Source organism: Eumetopias jubatus, unplaced genomic scaffold (assembly GCF_037043125.1).
Source record: "Eumetopias jubatus isolate StellerSeaLion01/CBP00866 unplaced genomic scaffold, mEumJub1_p1.0 scaffold_1, whole genome shotgun sequence".
Classification (NCBI taxonomy): Eukaryota; Metazoa; Chordata; class Mammalia; order Carnivora; family Otariidae; genus Eumetopias; species Eumetopias jubatus.
Genome location: NW_028274807.1, coordinates 54,317,990 through 54,345,843, shown reverse-complemented (window position 1 = coordinate 54,345,843; position 27,854 = coordinate 54,317,990). Strand labels below are relative to the sequence as shown.

Below are 27,854 nucleotides of genomic sequence, written 5' to 3'. Positions count from 1 at the left end.
CCCTCAAATTTTATGCCACATGTACTGGGCTTGAAACAGACTAATCAGGAGGATGTGAATTTACAATTCTTGTTTCGGAGGTAGAACTAATCCTTCCTAGGGCCTCCTTTTTGCTCATCCTCCGCCCTTCTTTTCCCCACCCCTTTCCTTTTCCAGGGCGGGAGTAACAGGGGGGAATTATAATACTTTAAGGTTTATAATGTTCTGCAAATACTGAAACCTCTTGTTGGAAAGTTCCTGAGGTAAAGGGAAACTACGATATCGACTATTTTTGCAACCGTGAAAACTTTCAATTTCGAGAATAGTGAAAATACAGCAGTGGGCTAGCGTAGCCTCCAAGACTGCGCGTCTTCCCTCCCCCTTAATTTTTTCAACGCTACCCGCTGACTCAGATTCCCGCTCAGCAGCGGTCGGTAACCCCCAGGCCCAACACGCCCCCCGCCAGCTACCAGCCACCGGGAGCGCCCGCAGAAACGCACTCGGCCCCTCCTCCGCCAGGAGGCGTGACCCGGCGTGGAGGCGGGGCGCCACGCCCCCACGAGGGGGCGGGACGGCCTCCCAGCCACCCCCTCCCCTGAGGCGGGGGAGGGGTGCGGGCCCGGAGGGACGTCGTCCAGAAAGCCCGCCCTGGTTGGAGGGAATTTAGAAGAAACCAGGGCGGGAAGGAGGCGGAGTCTAGTTTCCCTGGTGACGGGTTGCCCGGCGGTCGCCTGGTAACCGGTCGCGGCGGTCCTGGGTGCGGCGGCTCTGGCGGCGGAGGCCGCGGAGGTCTGTGGGCCGGAGCCCACGCGGGGCGCTTTCCGCCTGCTTTGTGATGGCGGCCGCGGCCGCAGTGGTCACGCCGGCAGGTTTGGAGGATGGAGTGTCTCGGTCCCGCGGCGAAGGGTCAGGGGAGGTGGTCGTGGAGCGGGGGCCCGGCGCGGCCTACCACATGTTCGTGGTGATGGAAGACCTGGTGGAGAAGCTGAAGCTGCTCCACTACGAGGAGGAACTCCTCCGGAAGAACAACCTGAAGCCCCCGTCCAGGTGGGTGCCCCCGTCTTCCAGCGCCTGGGTGCCGGCCGGACCCCGGGGAGCTCCCTCCTCTGGCCTTCTGGGGAACCTTGAACGCGAATTAGCGCTTGCCTCCATCTTCCTAGCCAGGAAAGGGCACTTCACCCCAAACTTGGCGACAGAGGCCACGGAGCTTACAGAGTTTAGCTTTGGTATTTTTTAGAGAGAGTAAAGTTTCAAAATCTCTGAAAGGACCGGAAGACGGCTTGGCTTTCTTAGTCTTTAAAGCACATACGCACCTCCACAAAACACAAACTGTTTTTTTCTGATTATAAAAGTTATAAAAGTACCTATTGTAGAGGACTCAGAAAAACACGAGTGTGTAGAAAATACTGATATTACCCATAATCTCATCCCCAAAGATGAATACTGTTATCATATTAGCTCTCTTTCTAGTTTTTGTTTTCCTCTGCTATAATTTGTCCCTACAACTGGTAACTGTGGGTACCTAGGACCTTGCTTGACTTTATATGAAGTTAGTAAACTTGTTGACTAATTGCTTTGGTTTAAAAGACTTCTACCTTTGCAATAAGTCCTCTCAGAAACTGAGAAGTGGAAAAGACAAATGACAACAATGGGAACTGTGTCTATCATACAACCTCAAGTTCTGCCCTTGTTGTGATGGGGAAAAGTCCATTGTATCCTTAAGTCAGTGCCATTAGTTGTTGAGGGTCATGCACAGCTAGCACTTTTTTCTCACAATCAGTGTAGCTTAGGGACAGCCAGATGAATAAGTTAATACTTATATTTGTTTATTGGGTAAAATGCAATTTAGATTAAAAATCTGTAATACTTTCTTTTAATGACTATACCTTGGCTTAAATAATTTCCCTTGACAGTTTTTTTTTTTTAAGATTTTTTTAATTTTTTATTTGACAGAGAGAGAGAGCACAAGCAGGGGGAGCGGCCGGCAGAGGGAGAGGGAGAAGCAGGCTCCCCGCTGAGCAGGGAGCCTGATGTGGGGCTGGATCCCAGGACCCCCGGATCATGATCCAAGCTGAAGGCAGACACTTAACCATCTAAGCCACCCAGGCGCCCCTCCCTTGACAGTTTTTGTTTCAAAATCTTGAATTTTAAGATATGTAGGCTCTATGTAACCTGCCCATACTGCTAAGTCAGTCCCTAACAGGAGAAAAGTTAGAGGAAAGAGTAGTGTTGCTTGATCTATGATAGGAATTTTGGGATTAGGAGTTATTACTTCAATAAGTCATTAAGGATAGTATAAACAACCAACATTTTCTATGATAAAAATGCATTTTTTGTCCCCAAGTATATTTTTCAAACTAAAAGATAATGGCCTTAAGATTCTAGTGGTATAACCAGCAGGATATTTTGAATCATGGATTTGCGTGGCAATATCCTAATTTAATGGTTCCCAGACTGTGGTCATCAGACCAGCAGCAGCATCGCTTGGGAATTTATTAGAAGTGCAATGCCACAGGCCCTTTTCCAGGTATACTGCATCTGAAATTCTAGGGGTGGAGCCTAGAAATCTGTTTAACAAGCCTTTCCGGTGATTCTGATGCATGCTTAAGTTTGAGAACCACTGTCCTACATCTGGAGGATATGTCAGTATTCAGTTCTCTGTTCTGGAGTTGGTATCAGCCTGGAAGGAAAAGATGAGTTTTCAGCAGTTTTAGTGGGTACTTTGAAAGTGTTGTGAACACATACCTGGAACGACTTCCTGACCTTTTTCTTCCTAGCTGTTATCTTTCAGAACATTTGTACTACCCTGCAGGAAAAAGTTTGGGAAACATGAAAGGGTGGACTGCTGATTCTTATGAAAAATAGTTATAATAGCCATAAATACAATTATAAACTGCACATAAAATTAATAACTGCACATAAAACAAAGATCTTTGATCAAACTGACTTGAATATTACTAGCAAGTTTTATTCTTAACCTATTTAAGTGTAAATCATATACTGGTCTTCGTAGGACTGTTTTTAGTAGGCTAGGGATTTAGCAAAAGTCAACAAATGTTTGTTAGACTGTGGATGTGATTCTCAGTGGTTCTTAATCCTGGTACCTTAAAACCATCTTGGAAGCTTTTGAAACATAGTTGTACTGGGGCTTTACTCCCAGAAGTTCTGATTTAATTCATAAGGGAAGAAGCAATGTTTGGTCCAGTAGCAATAGTTTGACGAGCTCCGTCAGGTGCTTCAGATATGCAGCCAAGATGAGAACAACTGTTTAACATACTTGATAGGTTAGGAACAGTATGTAAAGATACCAGTGACATTGTAAAAATGCATAGTGAATAATCATTGAAGTCTTCTTTTAAACTCTGAAATTCTCTTGATTCCCAATTACCATTTTCAAGAGGTACTCTCTTGTTCATTATTCCTGACATATAAATGATATTGGCAAAAGTTGTACATGATCGGTTTTTTAACATGCCCTGCATTTAGTGGGTGTAAGATCTTTGATCTAATATTTTGTGTATAGTAGCAATTGCTCTAGTCATGTTGATTAAAAACTTTAATATGAGTGTTTTGGATTACCAGAAACTTCAGAGTGAATTATAAATGCCTTTTGATTTTAAAGCCATTAAAAAAAAAAAGTTCTTCAGCAATTTTGGACTTAGCCCCTTTAGTTACTATAGACTTGCTACAATATTTTATATTCTATCCTCCCCACTTTGTTTTGAAACAGACACTATTTCGCACTGCCTACCAACCCTGGTGAACAGTTCTACATGTTTTGCACTCTTGCTGCTTGGTTGATTAACAGAGCAGGACGCCCCTTTGAGCAACCTCAAGAATATGATGACCCTAATGCAACTATATCTAACATATTATCTGAGCTTCGATCATTTGTAAGTGTAAACAACTCTCTTCTTTCAGAATATTGTCAAGTTATGAATTTTAATACTGGTTGTTCAATGTAGATACTACCCTTTTAGATGAATTTTCTGTGAATAACTATGTCTGTGCACACACATACATATATAAAATTATATCTGGGTTTTTCAGATAAAACCTCATAATGGTTGATATTATAATATTAATGCTACTTATAAAAATGTTCAATGTACTTTTTATAGCCCAAAGTAATGTATTTTTTCTTAATCTTGTTATGTCTCAGAGGTAAATTTATGGATACTTAGTTCTCCTTCTAAAAAAATGCTACTAGGAAGCTGAAACATTGTATTTTGAAAGGGAGCTTTGATTTAATATACCATGATAGCAGTTGTACTTTTCATTTCTGACTTTTCCTAGGGGACAAGCAGTAAGAATTTTTGGCACACATGTTATTAACTTTTGACAAGTGACTCACTCTGTCCCTCCTATGGTTGTTTAACGGTAGGATACCTAGCTAGTAGTTTTACTGGTTTTTTTCTTTCTACCCTAACAGGATCAATTACTTGATCTGTCATGAGGTTATTGACTTTCAATTTGATACCTTTGACAATAAAACGTCTTCATTTGCCTTTAGTTTTTTTATGTATCAGTGGATTGAAAGATGGATTTCTAAGAAGTAATATAATTACAGTTATTTTAAATCCTATTTGAAAAGTAGAGAAGTGATACATTTATTCAGCAGTACTTTGCTTAAAATACTTTGACATTTGGAATATAAATAACAAGTAATACCCTGTTTATCTTTTGTATTTCAGGGCAGAACTGCAGATTTTCCTCCTTCAAAATTAAAGTCAGGTTATGGAGAACATGTATGCTATGTTCTTGACTGTTTAGCAGAAGAAGCATTAAAATATATTGGTTTCACCTGGAAAAGGTAAAAAATTACCCAGCCTTGCAATAGTAATTTTATGTGGATAGCTTTTTCCTCTATGGGTTTGGAGCTATTTAATTGAACTGACAAGAAATATTTCCTCTTGACTCTTCTAAACTGAAAATGCCACAGATGATTACAAATATCTGCCTAGACAAAATTGGAATATCTGGTATAGTCACAACCAGTTCTGATTTTATCATGCCCCTTCCTAGTTCAAATATATAATATTAAATGTTTAACTATAACTGAGTCTCTTAATGTAGGAAATTTCTTCAAGGTCTCTTTATTTATACACACAAAGATAGTATATACATGGGGGTAACTGATAGCTGTAGATTTAAGGAAAAAATGGAAATTAATATAAAACTTTAAATGGGATATTCTCTTTTGCTTATAGATACTGGGCAAGAAAAATAGCCACCTGAAGAAGCCACTTGACACTTTCTTAGGCATTGTTCATTGCTTCTTTCTCTGACCTGAGAGTGATTTGTTTATATTTCTATAATTGTATTTATCCCTTGGTATTAAAAACATTGGTTTACAGGTCTGGCTTTCTTGCAAGAAACTATGAACTCTTCATATGTACTGTATGGAAGTTAGCATAGCACTTTGTATATCATAGATGCTCAATAAATGTTGATCACATGGATAAGAGAATAAAATATTCAGAAACTGTCAATTTATATAAGATATAGTTAGGAAATACATAAATTTGGTTCTTTGAAGATTGGAATTATTGACCGGTTAGAGATTGTGGAAAGCATTATTTAGGTAAAACATGAGCAAGCAGTGCTTTGGGATGAGAAAACATTTCTTTGGAAAGGTGTATATATTGTTCCCTGTTAATATCTTAATGTTTATTCAATTATATTCTCTTATAAATAATCTATTCCCTTATTAATAAGTACTTTAAAAAAATGTACTTGACTTAGGTCATCATCAACTTGAACCATATGAAATTACTGATATTCACCTATTATTGAACTAAAAAATGGCAATTTCATATGCTTCAACTTAAGTATTAACCACTTAATGCAATATAAGAAGTAACTATATGATTCATATTACTTCTTTATTAGACTCCAAGACAAGTTATGAAATGTGCTACTCCATTTTGGCATTTTTATTTATTTATTTTTAAAGATTTTATTTATTTATTTGAGAGAGAGAGAATGAAAGATAGAGAGCACGAGAGGGAAGAGGGTCAGAGGGAGAAGCAGACTCCCTGCTCAGCAGGGAGCCCGATGTGGGACTCGATCCCGGGACTCCAGGATCATGGCCTGAGCCGAAGGCAATCGCTTAACCAACTGAGCCACCCAGGCTCCCTGTTTGGCATTTTTAAATATTATTAAATTTATTGCCCAATGTGTTCTAAATTCACCAGAAGCCATTAGTATCTCGACCAATATTCAATTTTGTACTTCCTTTGTTTCTAGGCATATCTAATTCTTGACCATGCATTGTGATTTGGATAATTTATAAGGACCGTTAAAATACATAGGGAAGAATAAGGGGGAAAATATGGAAAGTAGGCATCAGGGGCGCCTGGATGACTCAGTCGGTTGGGCGGCTACCTTCGGTTCAGGCCATGATCCCAGGACCCTGGGATCGAGCCCCGCATCGGGCTCCCTGCTCCGCGGGAAGCCTGCTTCTCCCTCTCCCACTCCCCCTGTTTGTGTTCCTGCTCTAGCTATCTCTCTCTCTGTCAGATAAATAAAAATCTTTAAAAAAATAAAATAAATAAAACATGAAAAGATGTTCACTCACTCTCTTAAAGAAATGCAATTAAAATGAGATTTTTCACTTATATGATTGGCAAAGATTAAAGTTTGTTTGCAGTATTTGTGAACACATAGAAATAGAGTCGTTGTTGAGGGTGTAAATTAGGGTAACATTTTGGAAATTGGTTTTTGGTAACATACAGAAAAACAATATGTACAACATTGTTGACCCAGCTATTATATAAATTTATTCTAAGTGATAGACATAATGATGAATGTACAAGGATGATCTCTGTAATATTGTTTAGTAAAAAAACTAGAAACCACCTCAGTGTTCAGCCTCAGTTTCTAATTAAATTAGTTATGGTGCTGTTGTTCAGTAGAATACAGTGCAGGTATGGGAAAAAAAAGAGAAAAATGTATATGTACTTAAATGTGGTAAATTAGTAAGTGAAAAAGTATGTTGGATAACAATATGCATTGTATCATCCCAATTGTGTATATTTATTCTTTAAATTTGGAGATAGACATTTTTGCTTCTTTACATAGAAAGTTTCAAAAAGAACACATCAAACATGTAACCGTGATTATGGAAGGGGGGTAAAAAAAGGACAAGATCTGGTGTAGTGGGGATTCTTTAAATTCACATTATACCTTTCTGTCTTGCTAAAATGTTTTGTTCTTAACTCTCATCACATACTAAGCCTTGTTATTTTAGACCAACGTACCCACTGGAAGAGTTAGAAGAAGAAACTGTCCCAGAAGATGATGCAGAATTAACATTAAATAAAGTGGATGAAGAATTTGTGGTATGTGTGCTGCTGAACTTTTTGTTTCTTTTTACCTTTGAATTCCTTTCCCCTCTCTTAATTCCCCCAGACTTCATTTTTAGGAAAATATTTCATTTCATTGTTTCTAGAGAAGAAAAGCTTTTAAATAGAGTACCAAGAATCAGTTGTTTAGACCTTTGGTTAATGCTCATGTTTTCTAATGATTGAAGTCTGAATTATAGCAGAGGTTCTTAAACTGTAGACAGGAAATAGTGGACTGCTAGTTATAAGAGTAAATATTTTATTAGCAACCATTCATGATTTGAAATAGGCCATAAATAATAAAGAACTTGAAAAAGAATAGTAGGGCTTAGGGTTAATATATTCTACTTCTTAAGAACACTGTTCATTTCTCAGGAACTCCTGTATGCTTCTAAAGTTAGGATAAGTACTACCCTTTAGGAATTTTTAAAAATACTTATAAATACCAACATTACTTAAATTGTTTGGCAGCATATGGGCCTTTACCATTCTTAACATTCCATTCATATTGTGAAACTAAATGATCAAGTCTCTATAACAGATTAAACTAGTAAAATGGTAGAGAAAAAGAGCACTTTCTCAGAACCAGAGATGGATTGACTGTGGTGTTTTAGGAAATATACCTATGATCTGAAATTGAAATAGCAGGGGAAAAACCCCTTTTTTAAAGTGTATTTTATTGTCATAAGCCAATTACATTTTCCAAGTGAATTTTTAAATCATTAGATAAGGGGCGCCTGGGTGGCTTAGTCTGTTAAGCATCTGCCTTCGGCTCAGGTCATAATCTCAGGGTCCTGGGATCAAGCCCCGCATTGGGCTTCATGCTCAGCCAGGAGCCTGCTTCTCTCTTTCTCCCTCTGCTGCTCTCCCTGCTTGTACCTCTCTCTCAAATAAATAAATAAAATCTTTAAAAAGTAAATAAATAAATCATTAGATAATAAGTATATTCTATATTTCAGCTTAATTTATTTAAGCTATTATATGCCACAAAGAATCACTTCATTGTTTTTTAGCAAATGCTGAAACTAACCATTAAATAGACTATATCCTAATAGTGGAATATTATGTAGCCATTAAAATTATTTACAAAGAAATGTTAGTGATATAGGGATGATAATTTCTGCTGTACATAAACCCAAGTATGTAAAATACACAAAAAAGAAAAAATAATATGTTAACATTAGTTGTATATGGGTAGAAAGATTATGGATGATTATTTCCTTTTTTTTAAAGATTTTATTTATTTATTGGAGAGCGAGTAAGAGAGAGAGCGCACAAGCAGGAGAGGGAGCAGCAGACTCCCCACTGAGCAGGAAGCCCGACACGGGGCTCAGTCCTGGGATTCCAGGATTATGACCTGAGCTGAAGGCAGATGCTCATCCAACTGAGCCACCCAGGTGCCCCGATTATTTCCTTTTCTATGCTTCTTTGTGTTGTCAAAGTTTTTAACATGTATTTTATCAGCAGTATAAATATTTTAAGCCGTAAATAGAAAAAAGCTGGTTCTGTTATTTACAGAAGGAAAAAGACCATTGTAAAACTAATCAATTTAAGAGATATCTTTTAAAAATATGATTACATTTTAAAAGTGAAGGTAAATATATGTTCATTCTTCTGCATGTGTTTTATTGAGCACCTTTTGGGCAAGACCCTGGTGGAACTGCATGTACAAAAGCTCTGAGTCAGGAAGGAGCTTAGCTTGATAAAGGAACTGAGAGAAGACCACTGGGGTCAGATTTCCTAAGTAAGGCGGGTGTATGCATGTGTGTGGTTTACGATTCACAGGAAAGATAGACCAGGTCCAGATCATTTTGGCCATTTTAAGGAGTTTTGACTTTATTCTTTGTGTAATAGATCTTTCCATTCAGGCTCAGGAAATGTTAAGTTCTCACATATTCCCGTCCGTTGACCTCATTTATTTTACTCAGGTATTTTCCTCATCTTCTCTTTTTAGTAACTTTATTAGTTAATGGTTTATCGATAGAAACCCGGTCCTAGTACATCAACATTAAGCTTCAGAGACATGACTCAAAACTTCCAGTCAGGGGAAAAAAAGTACAAAAACCTACTAGTCAGAAAGAAGACTCTGTAGGGATGGAAACCAATTTTGCACTTTTTTTGTATCTCCAGGTTACTAGTGCAAAGTGGGTGTTCATTAAATATTGGACTCAAACTCAGCTGTCAGCAAATTGCTATGTAACTTTTAGAAATTATAGCTAATTTTTTTCTGAGAACCCTTTAAAATCCAAAGCAGCATCATTAGGTGTGTAAATTAGAGAAACAAACTAGGAAGCTGCCTCTTTGCATATTTTATCCCAACTGTAAGGTAAAGACTTTCTACTGTCATTAGACCAAACGGAAGGTCTTCCTCAAAGGGTTGTCTCTGAGGCTGCTGGTTCCCTTACTTAAAAAGTCTCTTGAATTTTTTCCTTTTCTTTCTTTCTTATTGTCATCATGTTATTCTGAGTAGCCCTCTGTTACCTCTTCATCCCTCTTGCTAAGGAGATGAGTGCCAAAAAGCATTTGGATTGTGGGATGTTACATTATTTTGTTGCCAGAGTTTGCGAGGTGGCTCAAGCATGGAAAAAATTATTTCTGACAGAGTAAAGTTCTATTATAATCATCTAGAAGTTAGAATCCCTCAGATTTAGACTTGTCAAGTCAAGATAGGACACATTTGATAACTCTTAAAAAAAGATAAAAGAAGTATTGGTCACAAAACAAGTTTTTCAACTGCTGTGTATAATCATACACTTAGTAATTGGCAGCTAGAGAATTAAGAGGGCACATAGTACATATTAGGCGAAGAAATGGTAGGAAATTGTTGAGTGTCTTCTATATTAATGAAATCAGAATCCTCTTAGTTTATTTTAAAACTTTTTTCTAAGTCTGTTTATATTTGAATTCCTTTTGAATGCTCTCTTAGTAATATTTAGTAACTTAAATCCTTTTTTGACAGCCTACTATTAAAGCTTTTTACCTATTAACATTTAATCCAGTACTAATTCAACAAGTATTTATTGATTCCCTATGTAAACAGTACTGATTAGGTTATTGTAAAAGCATAATAAACTTGTCTCTTCTCCCATGGGCATTGAGTCATTGGGATTTCAATCATTTACTCTGGTTGTTAAGTAGGTCATCATCAATGCAAACACAGAATAAACTGAGCTGGATCTCAAAGGTGTGCATTCTGCATTTATGGTTAAGATTTAAGATGTAAACAGTCACATCAATTTTGTCTACACCTCTGTGCTCCACTGTCCCTCCTCCCTGAAAAAGTAATGTAAAAAAATGTAAACATAAAATAAATAAAAGTCACTTGAGTGTATTTATACTCTGCATTTATATTGCTTCTTATTTTATAAAATCTTTCCAATTCCCCAAAGATTAGCATAGTTCTCATAGCTTACCTTAGTGTCCCCACCCCCAGAGTTTCAGAGTAGATCTGGGTGGGATAGAACCTTAGAATCTGCATCCTAACAAGCTCCCGGGTGATGCTGATGCTGATGCTGCAGATCTCAGAACCACATTTTGAGAACCACTGTCTTACATCCTTCTAAGTTTTTGAAGATAAGGGTTATCTTTGCAATCTTCCATTGCAGCTTTGGAGAACTGTGCATGTGGAAGTGTCCACCAAATAACACACACTTACTGTTTTGTTTTTTTTTTTGAGGACCAAGTTCCATTCACTGTCTTACCATGTCCTTAAGTCTCTTGTTAAATTTGTTTCACCCACTATGTCACTTGTCACCACAAAGATCTTTGAAGAGAAAGGGGAGCTATTTTTTTTGTTCCACATGCTTTAGAACCTGCTCAGACTCCATTTTTGCTGTATATTGGGAAAGGGATTGCCTCTCAAAGGGTCACTTCTGACCCTACCCCCCATACCAGTTGGCCCAGGGATCAGGACCAGCTTGGAATCTACTCGAACCATCCTTTAAGATAGTTAATATCTAAGATACATGGTTAGTATCTTAAATATATATTTCATATCTTTAAATAGATTTAATATTTTAATATCTTTAAATAGTTTTAGGGGCCATGAGCCAAGCAGTACTAATGACTAATCTTACTAATTTATTAAACTTGAGCATATAAGAGATGAGATGTCAAAAATATGCATTAATGGGATTGGTCCCTGGAGCAGGTGAAAATATTCTGTGTCTGTCAGAACCTCATTTTTGTCCGTTTTAGTCATGTTCTCAAAGTTGTCATTAACTCCTTCCATTATCTCTCTCTTTTAGATATGCCATTCTGCAGTGTTTCTTGTTTTATTCTTATGTTTATTTCTAGTTTAACAGCAATGGCCCTTCCTTCTCCTGTTTTTTTTCTTTTTTCAGTGACTATAAAAAGGCCCTATTTTAAAAGGTACCATCAAAACCTCAAAAAACAGATGAGCTGCTAATAACATTATGCCCTACTTTATGCACACCACTAGGCTTTTAAATACCCTCTCATGCATTAGTCTTTGTGTTGAGCTTAGTATATTATGCATGTAAAAACTTGGAAATACATTCTTTAAATTATAACTTTTTATAATTATTAACTTTTAAAACTCTTTTTTTCTAAGGAAGAGGAGACAGACAGTGAAGAAAACTTTATTGATCTCAACGTCTTAAAGGCCCAGACATATCGCTTGGTAAGTTACATGGGCTACGCACAGGACCAACAAGCAATCAGTACACTTGTTCTGCTGGAAATTGAAACAAGTAGAAACCATTGTTTGCCATTGTTTTGTGTGTCATGTGAAAAGTAGCTCTCAGAAAATTGTTTCCTATATATGAAATGTTACAATTGTAGCAAATATAAAAACCCAGAGGGACAAGTTGGACGGCCTCATGTCTGTACCATGGAAAATCAACACAGTGCTTCTCACATAAGCCGAAAATAATTTGACATTTTTTTTATTATAGAAAGACATTATTTGATTTCAAGTTATTTTCCATTGTAATTGGCTAGCATTGAACGGTCTTGATTACAGGAAAATATTTAATTGGTTTTTGTCTGAAATAAAATGGATTATTTTAAGACTGGTGTATGGATAGGTAGTTAGACATTGCTTTAGGTCAATGTTTGCTCTGTTTTAATTAGGAAATCTAGTCTATAAATGAGAACCCGCTCAATGAGATATTTCAAAAGTACAAGGGATTTTTGTATTTTCAATAAAGGGATACCTGTTGCTTGCTCAAAAAGGTATATAGAGAATATAATATTCTCATTTTCCCTTTGTTTTTCTTGTCTAAATTCTACAAACAAGTTTGGATATAGCTTTGGGCGCATATCGTGAAGACTTCAGTGGCCATTCTATCCCAGGATGATCACTTCATTTATCATTTACTGCCTTAGTAATGTTAGTCAGCATTATTTGTTATTGTTAATGAAACATTTGTTGTTTTCTGCCCAACTTGAGATGCAATAAAACATAATGAGTAACATAGTAGCTAACTTGCCTTAATGTGTGAGTTGACTTTAATACACTTAATACTTACTAGATGTCTGACCTTGGGCAGGTTTCCAAAAATTCTTGTGCCATATCTTCCTCATCTGTAAAATGAGGATAAAAATACTACCTTTTTCATATGGTTTTTAAAGATTAAAAGTGTTACTACATATAAAGCATTTATAATGACGTCTGGCACATAGAAAGTGCTCAATAAGTGTTGGCAAAAACCAAAACCACATCTTCCCACATTCCCCCTCTCAAATCTGATTTGTATAAACTCCTTGATTATAGGAGATAACTATCATTTTTTATAGTCTCCGTAGTGTAACACAGAAGATGCCCAATAAATAAATGTATTTTTATTGCTCAATTGAAATTTGAGAATATAATATAATCTGATACAGTATATCATTTTAAATCCAAACAGATAAACTCCAGTTGTAACAGTACATTTGCAAATCACTCTGTAGTTTTCTTTCTTTTTTTTTTTTAAAGATTTTATTTATTTATTTGACAGAGAGAGACACAGTGAGAGAGGGAACACAAGCAGGGGGAGCGGGAGAGGGAGAAGCAGGCTTCCTGCGGAGCAGGGAGCCTGATGCGGAGCTCCATCCCAGGACACTGAGACCATGACCTGAGCCGAAGGCAGACACTTAACGACTGAGCCACCCAGGCACCCCTCTGTAGTTTTCAAAGTACAGTTGACCCTTGAACAACATGGGTTTGAACTGCACGGGTGCACTTACACATGGATTTTTTTCTGATAAATACAATACTGGAAATGTATTTTCCTTATGATTTTTCTCAGTAACATTTTCTTTTGTCTTTATTGTAAGAATACAATATATAATACATATAGCATACAAAATATGTATTAATTAATCAGAAAGGCTTCCAGTCAATGGTAGGCTATTAGAAGTTAAGTTTTTGAAGGGCGCCTGGATGGATCAGTCAGTTGAGAGCATCTGACACTTGATTTTGACTCAGGTCATGATCTCGGGGTCATGAGAGTGAGCCCTACATTGGGCTCTGTGCTCAGTGGGAAGTCTTCTTGAGAGTCTCCCTCTCCTTCTTCCTCTGCCCACCCCCAACTTGCACACGCACACTCTCTCTCTCTCAAAAAAAATTTTTTTTAATTAAAAAAATAAGTTAAATTTTGGGGGAGTCAAAAGTTATATCCAGGTTTTCGGTTATTGGGGGTCCACACCCCTAACTCCCACATTGCTCAAGGGTCAATTGTACTTTAAAACACATCCTTTACTGACCTTGTAAAGTATTTGGGTAGATGTTGTTATCTCCCTTTTACAGATACAAAAACTGAAATTTATAACCTTGGGACAATATACTCTTTTAAAAAACTTAATAAAACTACAGTAGCTGAATTTGAACTAAGTTTGCTCTAAACTTCAGCAGGGTAGGTATGGTTTGATTCCTATGTTAAGCAAGGATACTAGGGTGCTCAGTGTTCCTATATGTGTTGAAAATGACAGCAAAGTTCTCCTAAAGTATAAGGGAAGAAAACAAAAGAGATGAATATGCAGTTATTCTCAGAACAAAACTGTCATTTGTGTTATTTATTCTTCCATTGATGGTATAAATAGAGACCTCTAAAGGCCACCTGAGATTCCCTCTGGACAATGTAGTTTGAGAATTGGGAAGGACTTAAAGTAATTTAATTTGCCTCTACCACTACTCTTAAGTTCCTGTAGGTTCTGATTTCAATTTTTCACCTTAATTGAACTATGTAAGTTTTCCCCTACCTGTGCCTTTATAGATTTTCTAGGTATTAGATCCTTTGGACAAAGATTATATAACATAAACCCCTTTGAGCTAAGACTATATATGGTTGCGTTTTCACAAGAGGAAGAAGTCTGAACACCAGGTGTTTGTAGATGGTCAGCCGTGAAGTACTAATGAGGGAGAAAACCCTTTCATATTTTAAAAAATCTGGCAGGCTTATGGTGTTGCCCACTGAAGCCATCTGCCTGAGACAGCTGTATCTGACTCTAGCTTATGATGGCTTAGATTGCTCTTTCCCCAAGACAGAACTGCTATATAGGTTAGTAACATAGATTGAAGATTTTATGTTTCATGCAGCAGGTGGACTCACAATGCAGAGGAAATATTATTTTAGCAAAGTTGCATGCAATGAGTTTTTCACTAGAACAAAAATGTTATGTACGATCTAGGAAATTGATATACAAAATGTAGATGTGACTATGCCTCCCCAGCCATTTATGGATTACAGCAATCCCTCTCTACCTGTGGTTTTGAAACAACAGATGCTTCTCCAATCATTCTCTATTCTCTCACCTTGCTTTATTTTTCTTTACAGACCCTGGCAATGTATTAATATCTATCATCTGTCTCAATTTCTTTTTTTTTGTTTGTTTTTTGTTTGTTTTTTTTTTTGTTTTTTTTTTAAAGATTTTATTTATTTGTTTGAGAGAGAGAATGAGAGAGAGAGAGAGAGCATGAGAGGGGGGAGAGTCAGAGGGAGAAGCAGACTCCCCGCTGAGCAGGGAGCCCAATGCGGGACTCGATCCTGGGACTCCAGGATCATGACCTGAGCCGAAGGCAGTTGCTTAACCAACTGAGCCACCCAGGCGCCCATCTGTCTCAATTTCTATCTGTTGTCTATCTCAATCACTAGAATGCACTCTCCTCTAGAGTGGAAACTTTCTTCAGTACTTTTTCACCAGTGCCTGGTGTGTAGAAAGTGCTCAGTATTGAATAATATTGAATGAATACATGCTTAAATGAAGGCTATTTTATATAGGCAAGGTAAGTTTAATCTTCATAGAGAAAAGAATTGTTCAACAATAATTATGACCTCTTCTGTGTACCAAGTAGGATGATGCCAGGAGGAATCTAATATATTCTTTCTTTCATTAAATAAATTGATGTCTAGATCCTAAAAAAGTGTGCTTGCTCTTAAGTATCATAATAATGCAAGAAGATGAGCGTACACAGAATTTTCTTGAGATTTGTGGTAAATGGAGCGAGAGAGAATGTACATGGAAAAGACATGTTGCAGATTACGTTCTCTGGAAGTGGACAGTGAGACCAGAGTTTGGGGTGCAGGATGTTCATTTTGAAAGGAAGGGGGAAGAAATTGGGCTGAGGGAGAAGTCTGGCTGTGATTCAGGCCTGACAAAGCTTCGGGCAACCTGATGAAGCAAGTGTTGCCTGCTTGGCTCAGTCACTGGAGGGGACATACTGCCAGGTGGCCTCTGCAGGTAAGGCAGCCTAAGGTAGCCAGCAGCTGGCGAGGCAGCACGTCTTTCCTTAGAAGGAGACCTGGTGGTCGGTCTTCCTGACTACCACGACATATTTGAATCCTGTAACTGCTAATTTGAAGAATTTGTAAAGAGCTACCAGGTGCCCACTGACTAAACTTTGAAGTGTCTGCCTGCTTGGATCATGACATAGCAACAGTGTTTCATGAACATTGACAATGACATTCTAAGAAAATGGTTTCTCCAGTCAATGTTGAATGCTTACAGGGTTGAAACTGGTTTGTATTGGAAGCAGTTGTCCTTCAGAATATTTATTTACTCTGAGGTTTAAAAAGTACATTTTAATGTCCTTTTATTTATCTCTTACTGCAATTACTGTTTTGCCAAATATAATATTTTCAAGAAAACAACTTTTGCAATTAGTGAGGGATTACTTTATCTTCCAAAATTTTATTTGTAGGTTAGCTATTTGAATTTTGATAGAGCTTTTCTTAGAAGAGAAAAAAGTGGATAAATATTAGTCTTCAAGGCTAGCCCACAAGATTCCACATTCTCTCTGTCCCTCTGATTCCTGAATATTCTTGAAATACAAAATTTAGCCAAAGGCTCCTTGAGAGTGGTCATGGGGGAAGACACTGGTGCTGTATTAAAGCTCTCACAGTTGGGCAGAGCCCCTGATGGGTAGGGGTACAATAGAATGTCAGAGATGTGAGGGGTGGGAGCAGGGAAGGAAGGCACTGGTGGTGAGGTGTTTGGCAGTTGTTCAGGCCATTTCTAGTTCTATCTCGAGTATGTTAACTGTAAAGTGCCTGCATGGTTGTGGCAGCTACACTGTAATTACAGGTGGTCTTTGTAGCTCCCCTCGGTTCTGAAGCTCAGAATCATAGCAGCAGTGTTGTGGCAGTGTAACGCAGATGTGTCCTCCTCCCCCAGTGGAGAAAAGATGGGAGGGAAGCTGTGCGCTCTGAGTTCTATTTTTAAATGTCCATCACTTCATTTCAAAACAGTTTTTTCAAACATGCCATAGATACCATTCTTCTTTGAGATGCTAAATTTGAGGTTTTAGAAACCAAATTCTGAGTTAGACAGCATAAAACCAACTATCTCAAAACGTTTAAGCACAATTGGTTTTTAATTACTTAGCAAAAAATTCATTGTACCAAAAATGAGAGAATTTTTAGCTTAAAAAGCAAAAGCTGTAAGGAAGCAAAAATCTGGGCTTAGAAAAAAAATGTCATCTCAGATTTAGAGTGTCATTGTGGCAAGTCTGCAAGATTATAATCAAAAAAGGGAAGAAGATGGATCTACTTTGGCTGATATCTTAAATACTTTAAATTTTCTTCATTTTACATTGGATTTACATTTCACTTCTTGACAAGACGTCATTTCTGAGTAAAATGGGAAAAAGTACTGTTGTGTTCTGCAATATAGCTTGTCCCCTAGGTTATCACTTGTTCTGATTCCTGCTTGAGGAAAATGGTTTTCCTCTCCTTTTCTAAAACATTTGTTTGTCCTCCTGTGTTGTGACTGAGAAGTCTGCGGTTGGTATTTCAGAGGAGAAACAATTAAAGCACCACATGTCTGAGTGTGATGGAGCACATTATGACTGAGTAAATGCTTTTATTTCTCTGGTAACTAACCTGTACCACCCCATCAGTTTTACATCTGGAGGTAAATAGAAAATGTAGGTTAGAGAAAAAAAGATGTACTCTGCATTGCTCAGAAGAAGCTCAAATGGCAGTTCTTGCTGGGTGTAAAAGAGAGTTTTGCTTGATCTTTAGTGTAGCTTTTGAATCCACACTTGGAATGGGAAAGATCCTTATTTCTGTCCTGGTTTTATTGTGAGCCTAAAAAGAAGTAGGAAGCAAGGACTTCTCAAGGTCCTTTCCAGATCTGAGTCCATACCTTCGACGTCAACACCATGGTGGAAAATAATCCTTGAATCTATTGGGACTGTACATCACTAGACACTTAACCTTAGTAAATTAACCTGTGACTCTGCTTATTCTGTACAGTGGTGACACAATTCTTCACAGGGTTGTTTTGAGATTAAGATAACTTGTGGACAGCACATAGCTTGATGCATTTCTTATTTTGTATAATTTTTCACCTTTCCTAGAGTTTGGAACTAAGGGATTGGGATTAGAATGTTATCAACATTCTTACGTGCTGTAGGAGAGTAGAAAAAGCCCCAATCTCTCTCTCTCTCTCTCTCTCTCTCTCTCTCTCTCTATATATATATATATATATATATATACACACACATATATATATAAGCCATGAGTGTTTTTGAGTAAGAAGCTTACATAGGATATAAGTTATCAAGAAGCTTGCATTTTTATATAAATTAGGAAGTCTTGGTGATACCATGTCTTTATTTTCGTAATATGTCACATGGATTCTTACTGAAGGCCCACTGGACTAAATCTGCTGTCATATAAGGTCTCCCCTACAGAAATGACCAAGGGGAATTTGATGAAAAGTAATATGATCTTTTCATATTACTTTTGAATATAAATGGATAGATTATATTTCCTGAATCAATGCCAATAGCAGATATTTATTATGTAATTCCATATATTAGATGGGTACCCAGAATGTACGCTTTTCTCAGTCTTACAGAAACCTATATTCTTTAAATCCACCCAACCCCACCCATCCACCTCTAGCAGTGTTAGTGCTTTGAATATTTGTCTAATGATTCATTTTAATCCAGGACATCTAGTTGGTCACAAAGACCTGCAGATGCTGCTTTTGAAATCTCTCTCATATGTATCCCTTCAGCTGTCTTTCAAGGTCATGTCCGCTTCATCTCCTGTCTGGATTATGTAACAATAATGGCCTGAATGGTCTTTGATCCTCCTCTTTCAATTCCACCCTCACCTTTTGCACAGTATTTTTCACTACTCTTTATCTTACTTACCAAACGACTTTTAAAAGGTCATTCTGAGTTCAGTAACTTTTGATGGCTTTTCACTGTTTATAGGTCAATTTATGTAGATTATAAAACAATAATATTTTGGTCTGAATTTCCAGACTCTTAGCAATTTGACAAGTTGTCCATATAGCCAACCTTATTTTCTTCTGCTGGAATAACTTTATTCTAGATAAATGGATCCTCTCGTAGGTTTTCAAACACCTTATGAGCGTATCTGTTCTCATCTTTGTCTCCTATCTAAAATGTCTTCTCATCATCTCTCTACCTGACTTTTAAGCCTTCAAAGTTCAACTCAAATTCTGCCTTTTTAGTGACACCTTCCCAATTACCCCAGCCCCATTCAATTCTATGACCCACAAGTCTATAACTCATAAATCTTCATAAAACATAATTAGAATGTTCTTTCATAAGGATTTTTAACATTTTATTAACTGTCCTTGGTATTGAATAGTACCTCGCATATAGTAGGTGCAAAAGAAAGATTTCTTGGGTAAATAAAGTAATTTTACCTTGCTTGGAACTCTTCTTGACTTCCCTTTTAGCTTAGAGGACAAAATTCATATTCCTCAGCTTAGCTTCTGAGGTCTTTCAAAAAGTATTTAACTCTTTTTTTGCTCCGCGATATTTGCCTTTCTAAGCCCCTAGTCGCTCTTGATAAGATTTTCACAAGCCATGTGCATTTCTATTTCAGTATCTTGGCTTATGGTGCTTTCCTGACTATAAACACTTGGCTTGTCTCTTTTCTGCCTATTTGCATTCCATACATCCTTATAAGGTTAAACTTAGATCTCACCATCTCCATTAAAACACACTTCTCTCTCTCATTCAAATTTCTAAAGCCTTTACACCCATACCAGCTAGTTTCTGGAAGTTAATGAAACTTATTATTTTTACCTGCTTTTATTGAAAATACTTTATTCTTTTTTAAAGTGAAATATATTCCTTGTTTTTTTTTAAACAAAGGCACAAAAAAGTATAAAGAAAAATTTGAAAACATCCCCAAATCTCAGCGCTATACTATCAACACTATATCACTTTATGCATAATTGCCCTGAGGTTATGTAAGATGCCAGTGTTTGGTGAATGTGGATGAGGGCATATGGAAATTCTTTGTACTATTTGTGTAATTTTTTTGTAAGTCTGAAAAAAATTATACTAACAGAAATAGATTGATGAAGTAGTGCAGAGTTCATAAAATCATACAAAGATATAATGGTCTTAATGTAGGAAGCAGTGCAAATAAGTGGGGAAAACTGGACTGTTCAGTTAAAGGGTGATGGAATAACAGGCTGTCCATCTGGCAAAAAAATATAGGCTATTCCCTCATATTGTACACCCAAATAAACCCCACATGGATCAACAAATTAGAAAATGATGAGGTACAAAAACAAAAACATGAGTGACAAGCGTTATATGCATGGGTTGAAATTGGCATGGTAAAGCCTGGCAAGAAAACTAAAAACCGCACAAGAAAAGCGCTGATAAATCTGAATGCATAAAAATTAAAGCCTATATACAAAAGGATGGAATGGGGAACACCATGAAGTTAAAAAGACAAGTGATAAACTGGGGGAACATAGTTGTAACCTATATAACAAGGATTGATAGGCATTTGGTAAGGTATCTAAGAGCTTGTGTTCTAGAATAACATTGCCTGGGCCCTAAACTCTACTAATGATGAGACATAGGGAAAATTAGCTAACTGCTCTATACCTCACTTTTCTCATTTGCAAAATGGGAATAAGTCTCCCTTGATTCATGGTGCTATTATCGGCCTTTAACATAGGTGAAAGCATCTAGTATCATGCTTGGCATATAATAATAGTAATAGTAACTGCTAAAATACACTGGGGCTTACTATGTGCCAGGTGCTGTGCAAGCCTTTTAAATACATCATATAATTTAATCCTCACCACAACCCTTCCAGTGAGGGGGGGGGTACCATTATCCCCATTTTACAGATGGGAACCCTGAGATTTAGAGAGGTTGGGTAACTTGACCAACAGCTAATAAGTGATAGAGGTAGGATTTGAACAGAGATGGGATTCCAGACCCACCCTCTTGACATTTTACACCACACCATGGCCGTTCTCAAGACAATTTATTTCCCTTTCCCTTTTCCCTTGAGTCTTGGGACTCTGTAATCTTGACAGTTAATTGGATTTTCATGTCCCTCACAGTAGGTATATGAGTTGAGCTCTTCAAATGTATTTGGGCACTGGTATATCCATAAGGTTGCCATCTCAGAGAAAAGATGCCTTATAGAAATTCATTCCATAAAGAATTAAACTTACTTTGGTATACTCTGTAACACCAACTATAGTGTCTATGGTAGTTTTTCCATACATACTTCTTGGGGTGCTTTCTTTTGGTTTTTATCTTGAGAAAATTAAAAATCAGGGATGATTTTACCTTAGCACTCAATGTACATTAAAATAGCTGAAATAGAAACAAAGACAGGTGTTTGAGATATTAAACAGGAATAATTACTAGAAGTTGAATTCTCATTCAAAAATAATTTCAGATTTCTTATTAGAAAATTAAATTGATTTTGTGTTTAGGGAGCTTTTTAACTTTTTTTATTTGTGAGCATAATTTATTCAAATCTTAGTCCACATTATAACAGAATAAAATTTCTTTTGATAGTCTTAAAATTGAATTGAAAACTTTTATGAACTTCATATATTTAAAGATAGAGGTTACCATCTATCTATTTCTTTTGATGGATTATAGCCAGGGTTTAATTTAGTTATTCAGAACAAATCTGAAAATACTTTTTGTATGGTATTAAACATTTTTGTTCATAGTAATATAGTGTTAAATCATTTAAAACCTAATTTGAAAAGAAAATAGTGAATCAGACTCATGATTTATGCTTCTTTAATCATGAAGAAGAATTGACTTGTAGGGACATGAAAGGTTTTAACTCTGTGCCTTCCGTGTGATTTATTAAAATCACTGGATTTCAAGAGAACACTTTTCTTGATTGAAATACCTTATTTATCCCTCTAGCTTTTTATTGATCAGTGATAAAGAAAGAGGGACTCTAGATACCCTTAGGAGAAACCCTGTTTAATACATAGTAATGCCAGGGGCACCTCAGTGGCTCATTTGGTCTGACTCTTGATTTTGGCTCAGGTCTTGATCTCAGGGTCCTGGGATTGAACCCCAAGTTGGGCTCCTCGCTCAGCACAGAGTCTGCTTGAAATTCTCTCCCTACCTCTCCCTCTGCCTCCCCCCCCCCACACTTGCTCGTTCTCCCAAAGAAATAAATCTTTAAAAAATAATCGTAATGCCATATATATTTAGTACTTAGCTTGTTGGCCACTTATCCTACTTCCTATATGGGTCTAAGTATCAAATTAGGAAGATTCCAAAAAGGCCTCTGAACAACCAAAATAAGTATAACCACTTCCATTAAAAAAATGTCTATGAAGGGGCACCTGGGTGGCTCAGTCCGTTGAGCATCAACCTCTTGGTTTAGGGAGAGGTCTTGATTTCAGGGTGGTGAGATGGAGCCCCAGTGTAGGGCTCCACACTCAGTGTAGAGTCTGTTTGTCCCTCTTCCTCCTCCTCTGCCCCTCCCCCCACTCACATGTGTGCATGCTCTCTCTCTCAAATAAACAAATAAAATCTTAAAAAAAAAAATCTATGAAGAGTCCCAACGTCATCATCACCACCACCATTCTCACCAGCTCTCACATATTTCCCCTGTATTCTCACTTTGCCTAAATTCTAACAAACTTGGATACTAGGTTTCTAAGCCCATAGAAGTTTAGGAGGAGGAGGAGGTGCTACAGGCAATCAAGCAGACAACCAGAGGTGACCACTGGCATTTGATACCAAGAAAGGCTACAGGAAAACTTGAAAAGCAGACATAAGAATGCAAAAAGTATAGCTATCTGGCATCATTTAATGCAGGATCAGTCATACCCAGGTTTCTCAGTCCTGCACTTGATCTTAGCCAAAAGGCCGAGAAGCAATTCAGGTTTCTCAGTCCTGAGAGCATCATTGTATTACAGAATTAGTATAATAAGAGACAGCATAAAAAGATTAAATTATGGTTAGTAAATGTCAGCATTTACCAGTTTCCAGTATCTAGTCTGACAGTGGTATCTCATTCTTATAAGAGATAGGGATTTGGGCTTGGTAATTGAAGATTCAAGAGCCTCTACTTGCTCTTGCTTCATTAGTTCAGTGTCAGGATCTGCTGGTCCTCCCTTTTTCTCCCATTTTCACCAGAAAGTCTGTGAATCCATTTTCTGCCCAGGCCCTCACGATCTATGTTTACTTGGCCAGGCTCCTTTTTGAACTTAAGGTCTCTCTGTAACTTCTGATGCAGGGTCCCCATTCCTGAGGAAACATCTTCTCATGGATGCCTGAGCCTTGAGCTTCACTCTTGGGCCTGCCCCTGCAGCCATATATGTTCCCTTTACCAGACAAGGTATTTCTCCAGCAATAAGGGAAAGTACTGTAGGGTATCCATGATTAGTCAAATTTTAGAAACTCTACTTCACCCTACTTCTAGCTTTCTTCCTTCTTCATTCCCAGTGGAATGTCTTAACCAGAGCCAAATGCCCAACCTGATTTGGACCCTTGGGATCAAAAGATCCTATAGCAGTAGATTTTTGTTATTATAGCAGAACTGAAATGAATAGGTAACTGTTGCTGGTATCAGGAAGTCATAGTCAGCATTGCTTTGTCCAGTAATGTTTAGTCCCCTTTCCCTTATGGAGTTTTCCAATAATGAGTATGTACTACATACTAGAAACAGTTTCGCTCCAAAGAGATTTTTTTTTTTTAATTCTTTGCTTAAGATAGTATTTCATCAGGTATACCAAAAATGTGACCAGTGCTTCTACTGTATCACTTGTGACAGTTTTCTGCATTAATACTTGTTAATGGTAATTGTCTTTTTGATTGACTTATTTCACTTAGCATAATACCCTTTAGTTCCATCCACATCATTGCAAATGGCAAGATTTCATTTTTTGATGGCTGAGTAATACCCCATTATATATACATACACCACATCTTCTTTATCCATTCAGTTATATGATTTCACTCATATGTGGAATTTAAGAAACAAAACAGAGGATCATAGGGAAGGGAGGGAAAAATAAGACAAGATGAAATCAGAGAGGGAAATAAACCATAAGAGACTCTTAATCATAGGAAACAAACTGCGGGTTGCTGGAGGGGAGGTGAAGAAGGGGGTAACTGGGTGATGGACATTAAGGAAGGCATGTGATGTAATGAGCACTGGGTGTTACATAAGACTGATGAATCACTGAACTCTACCTCTGAAACTAATAATACACTATATGTTAATTAATTGATTTTAAATTTTAAAAAATATACTTGTTAATGGGCCAGTCTCCCTCTGTTAATATCAGATCCATTACTTCCGCTGCTGGTAGTCATGGCCTACCTGGAGTCCCCAGTGTTAATTAAGAGGTGAAGATATTTTGAAGGTGTATCAAATTTTGTACTGCGTTTAACCTAGTGTGACAGAACAGCTTCGCAGCACTCTGTAGGCTACCCAACACCTCAGAGGCTGCAAAGGGCTTTATTTACCCTCCCTTGTTGATATATGAGGCCTTCCCTTATTCTACCTCTGTAACTATAAGACTGGCCACATCCAATTTTATATATATACACACATATGTACATTTATATACACACATACATCCAATTTTATGTGTTTATTATATATATATAAACAGATATACGGAATATAGTATTTCTTCAGATGCTTAACCATCCCATTAGTATTACCTGGAAAGGGGAGATTACTTCCTTGAATGGACTTTGGTGGTATGCCCTACTATTTGAGCCCAGGTTTATGTTATAGGATGGTTTAGACTATCTTCAGTTCTTCCTTTGGCAGTCTTAGAGTCAGTTTTCATAATTTTTTTTCCTTTGGTCCATTTATTACCTCTATAAACTAGCCTGAGACTCTCCCTAATAGGCCATAAACTCTTTGCAGGCAGGGATTAAATGCTTTTATCTTCCCACACCAAACACAGTGCCTGGATTCTTACCTTGCATGTTGTAGAAGCTTTACAAATGGCTTACTGGTAAATTAATTAATTATAAATGAGACTTCTGGATAGCTTATGTCTTATTGAGCTTCTAGTTGTTTCTTCAGCAGCATTAGCTAGAAAACGCAATTTCCCAGGAGCTATGCTTTATCTTAGTTAATGCTGTTTCAGAGAGGGACTGGGATTTTGTCATGCTGATATAAAATTTTGATTAAATGGAAACAACAGTTTATTTCTCTTTTACTAATATCTCCATATAAAATATCATTTGTTAAATGGAGGTACAATTGGAAAGGAAAGGTTTTCTCAAGTTATTATAACCAAGACATGATATAGTTTTAAAGTGATTTCTACTTCATATGTAGGGCTCACTCAGTTAATGTATCCACTTATTAGGCATTAGGAAATTTTGACTGAGGAACGAAATTAGGAAATAGAAGTGCAAACATGGAAACAGAAGGAGACTGTATAGTTTGATTAAGTTTATGCTGCTCTACCAAGCCTAATGTTCTCTTTTTGCCCTTCCTCATTTAGTAACGAGGCCATTTCCCCCCAATATCTTAACTGTGGCCTAGGAATGAGTGAAGTCATTTGAGCTGCTATATTAAATCACTTTAGGACATTGGGAATAGGAATTTACAAATCATTGCTTAAGGGAACCAAATAAGAACTTAAGAGTTCTTACTAAATTAGGGCCAATATAAGCGAAATAGCAGCTTATGCACTGGGATGTCTTAATTCAGTGTTTGATCTCCATGTACCTTAGTAACTTAGATTCTGAGTCTGATTCAGATAGGGCCACTGCTAACCCATTTGCCTTTGGGAAAATTAGAAAAATGTGCCCTTCCTTGAGGAAAATCTTTGAGTATGTTATGTACAACTTGAACAATCCTATCTATGAGTTGAGGCCTGAAGAAAGTGGGACTACGGATGAGTACCCTTTCCAGCCTTGTTTGGTGATTCTGGACTCCCCCCCTCCTGTAGGGAAGGGAAAAAGAAGGAATGGGAATGAGGGGTTGGAGTTGAGGAGAATTGGCTTCGGTATTTAATCAGCAGTACCCAACTTCAGTTCACCCAAATGGTGGTTCCATAAGCGAAACTTACTTGTAAATCAGGGACCAGAACATCTACATTCTATTAAGAATCATACAGAATTGCTGCTGAGAGGACATGCCCCTTTGTCCCAGTGGCAGAACAGAAAACTTTCCCTGTGGCTTTAGGTTTCAACTGGGAGACTCAGTCTCGCTTCTCCTGCTGTCACATTTGTCTCATAAAACATCACAGGTGTCTACTTTGTGAATACTGCCCCCCCTCTCCTATGGTGCTCTTGTGCTATCCTGATTCACTTTATATAGATGCATGTAGCATTCTGTTAGTACTCGAAATAATACAGTGTTTCTATATTAAAGTGAGCACCTTAATGTTTGAAGCAGAATCTTGAGCATTTTTCACTTGGTTTCCACATTTTACTTATATTAAGGCTTATATTTTTTATACTTCTGGTTGTTTAAGTAGAACGTACCTGAATAAATTCAGACCATATATTGTAAAATGGGAAAGTATGTATTAGTTATCCATCCTCTAATTGTGTGGTTAGAACTATATAGCCCACTGAATTTCTGAACGAAAATCAACATATGCTCCTTTTAGGGCTCTGAGTCTGTTCAGGACTTGCTAATATGAGCTAGGAGGTAGGAGAGAGAGGCTTTCTAATGCCAGCAGTGCTCTAGAGACTCAGTCAGGAGTTTAAAGCCCTTAAAGACCTCAATCTCCCACCAAAATACAAATCCCGATATAAGGTTATTCTTCTACTTAGCTTTGGCTGGATTGGAAAGACTAGTCTAATGAGCTTTCGTATAAGAAATGTCTTTTAGTGACATAAATTCACACTGAGAATGAAATTTCACCATGGGCTTTTTTATATAATCTTTTATTTTTAAGTTTCATATTATGGGAAATTTCAAACATAAACAGAAGTGGAGAGAACAAGATAATGAACTCTTAGGTAACATTACCCAGCTTCAGCAGTTAATAGTTTGTCAACTGTGTTTCCTCTAGGGGCCCCCTCCTTTTCCTTTGCTTTGTAGCATCTTAAATTTCAGACATCACGTCCATTTACCTGTAAATATTTCAGTATTTGTCTCTCATTTATAAGGCCTTGTTTTTAAACATAACCATCATGCCATTATAATACCAATAACATTAGTAGTAATTCCGTACATCATCTTCCACATTCAGATTTCCCTGATTGTCTCAAAAACATCTTTTTACAAATTGCTTGTTCAAACTGGAATCCATGTACATATGTATTTGGCTGTTTATATCTCTCAGGTTTCATTTTTTTCTGTATTAATAAATTTTTGTTTCTACATTTTCTTTTAATTTATCAAGGAAGCTTAAAGGAAAAATTGCTACCAAAATTAATGTGTTAGGCTTTATCTTTAAATCATCAATTTGTATATTCTTTACAGTTTCAGATCCATATATACTTAATGCCAAAATGTGAAAGACTGGGAAAATGAAAAAACAAAAACACACACACAAAAAAAAGATTTTCCTTTTGTAATTGAAAAACAGGCATGAATTGAATTTATTACTCAACAGCAGAAACTAAGTGCAGAAATGTGGCCCCCACCCTTTTTGAGTTCAAATAGGTGTATTAAATCACATTTTAAAGCTATGTTATAGTTTGACTTAACCAAAATATTGCTTTAATTATGAATAAAAAATTCCTAAGTAGTGACCCCTTGGCTTCTGGGATCTTATCTTTTTTGTCTTTCAGATTTGGGGTTTGTATTTCAGTATAGAAAATTCAAACTGAGACAATATTTTCTTACCAAATGTGTGAATGTTTGTACTCCT

At 37.2% G+C, this 27,854-nt stretch overlaps 1 protein-coding gene across 2 annotated transcripts in view; it reads left to right on the top strand.

Annotated features, from left to right (window-relative positions):
* Positions 1 to 592: 592 nt before the first annotated feature.
* IFT57 (intraflagellar transport 57) overlaps positions 593 to 27,854 on the top strand; it is a 52,755-nt gene continuing 25,493 nt past the window's right edge. Inside the window, exons 1-5 of one of the 2 annotated variants that reach the window (XM_088024404.1) lie at positions 593 to 1,026; positions 3,710 to 3,872; positions 4,674 to 4,792; positions 7,232 to 7,322; positions 11,899 to 11,967. In XM_088024404.1, the coding sequence (XP_087880530.1) occupies positions 815 to 1,026; positions 3,710 to 3,872; positions 4,674 to 4,792; positions 7,232 to 7,322; positions 11,899 to 11,967 (654 nt within the window). In that variant the 5' untranslated portion in view covers positions 593 to 814. The remainder of the gene's footprint in view (positions 1,027 to 3,709; positions 3,873 to 4,673; positions 4,793 to 7,231; positions 7,323 to 11,898; positions 11,968 to 27,854) is intronic. The other variant, XM_028110626.2, reaches the window with a different exon arrangement.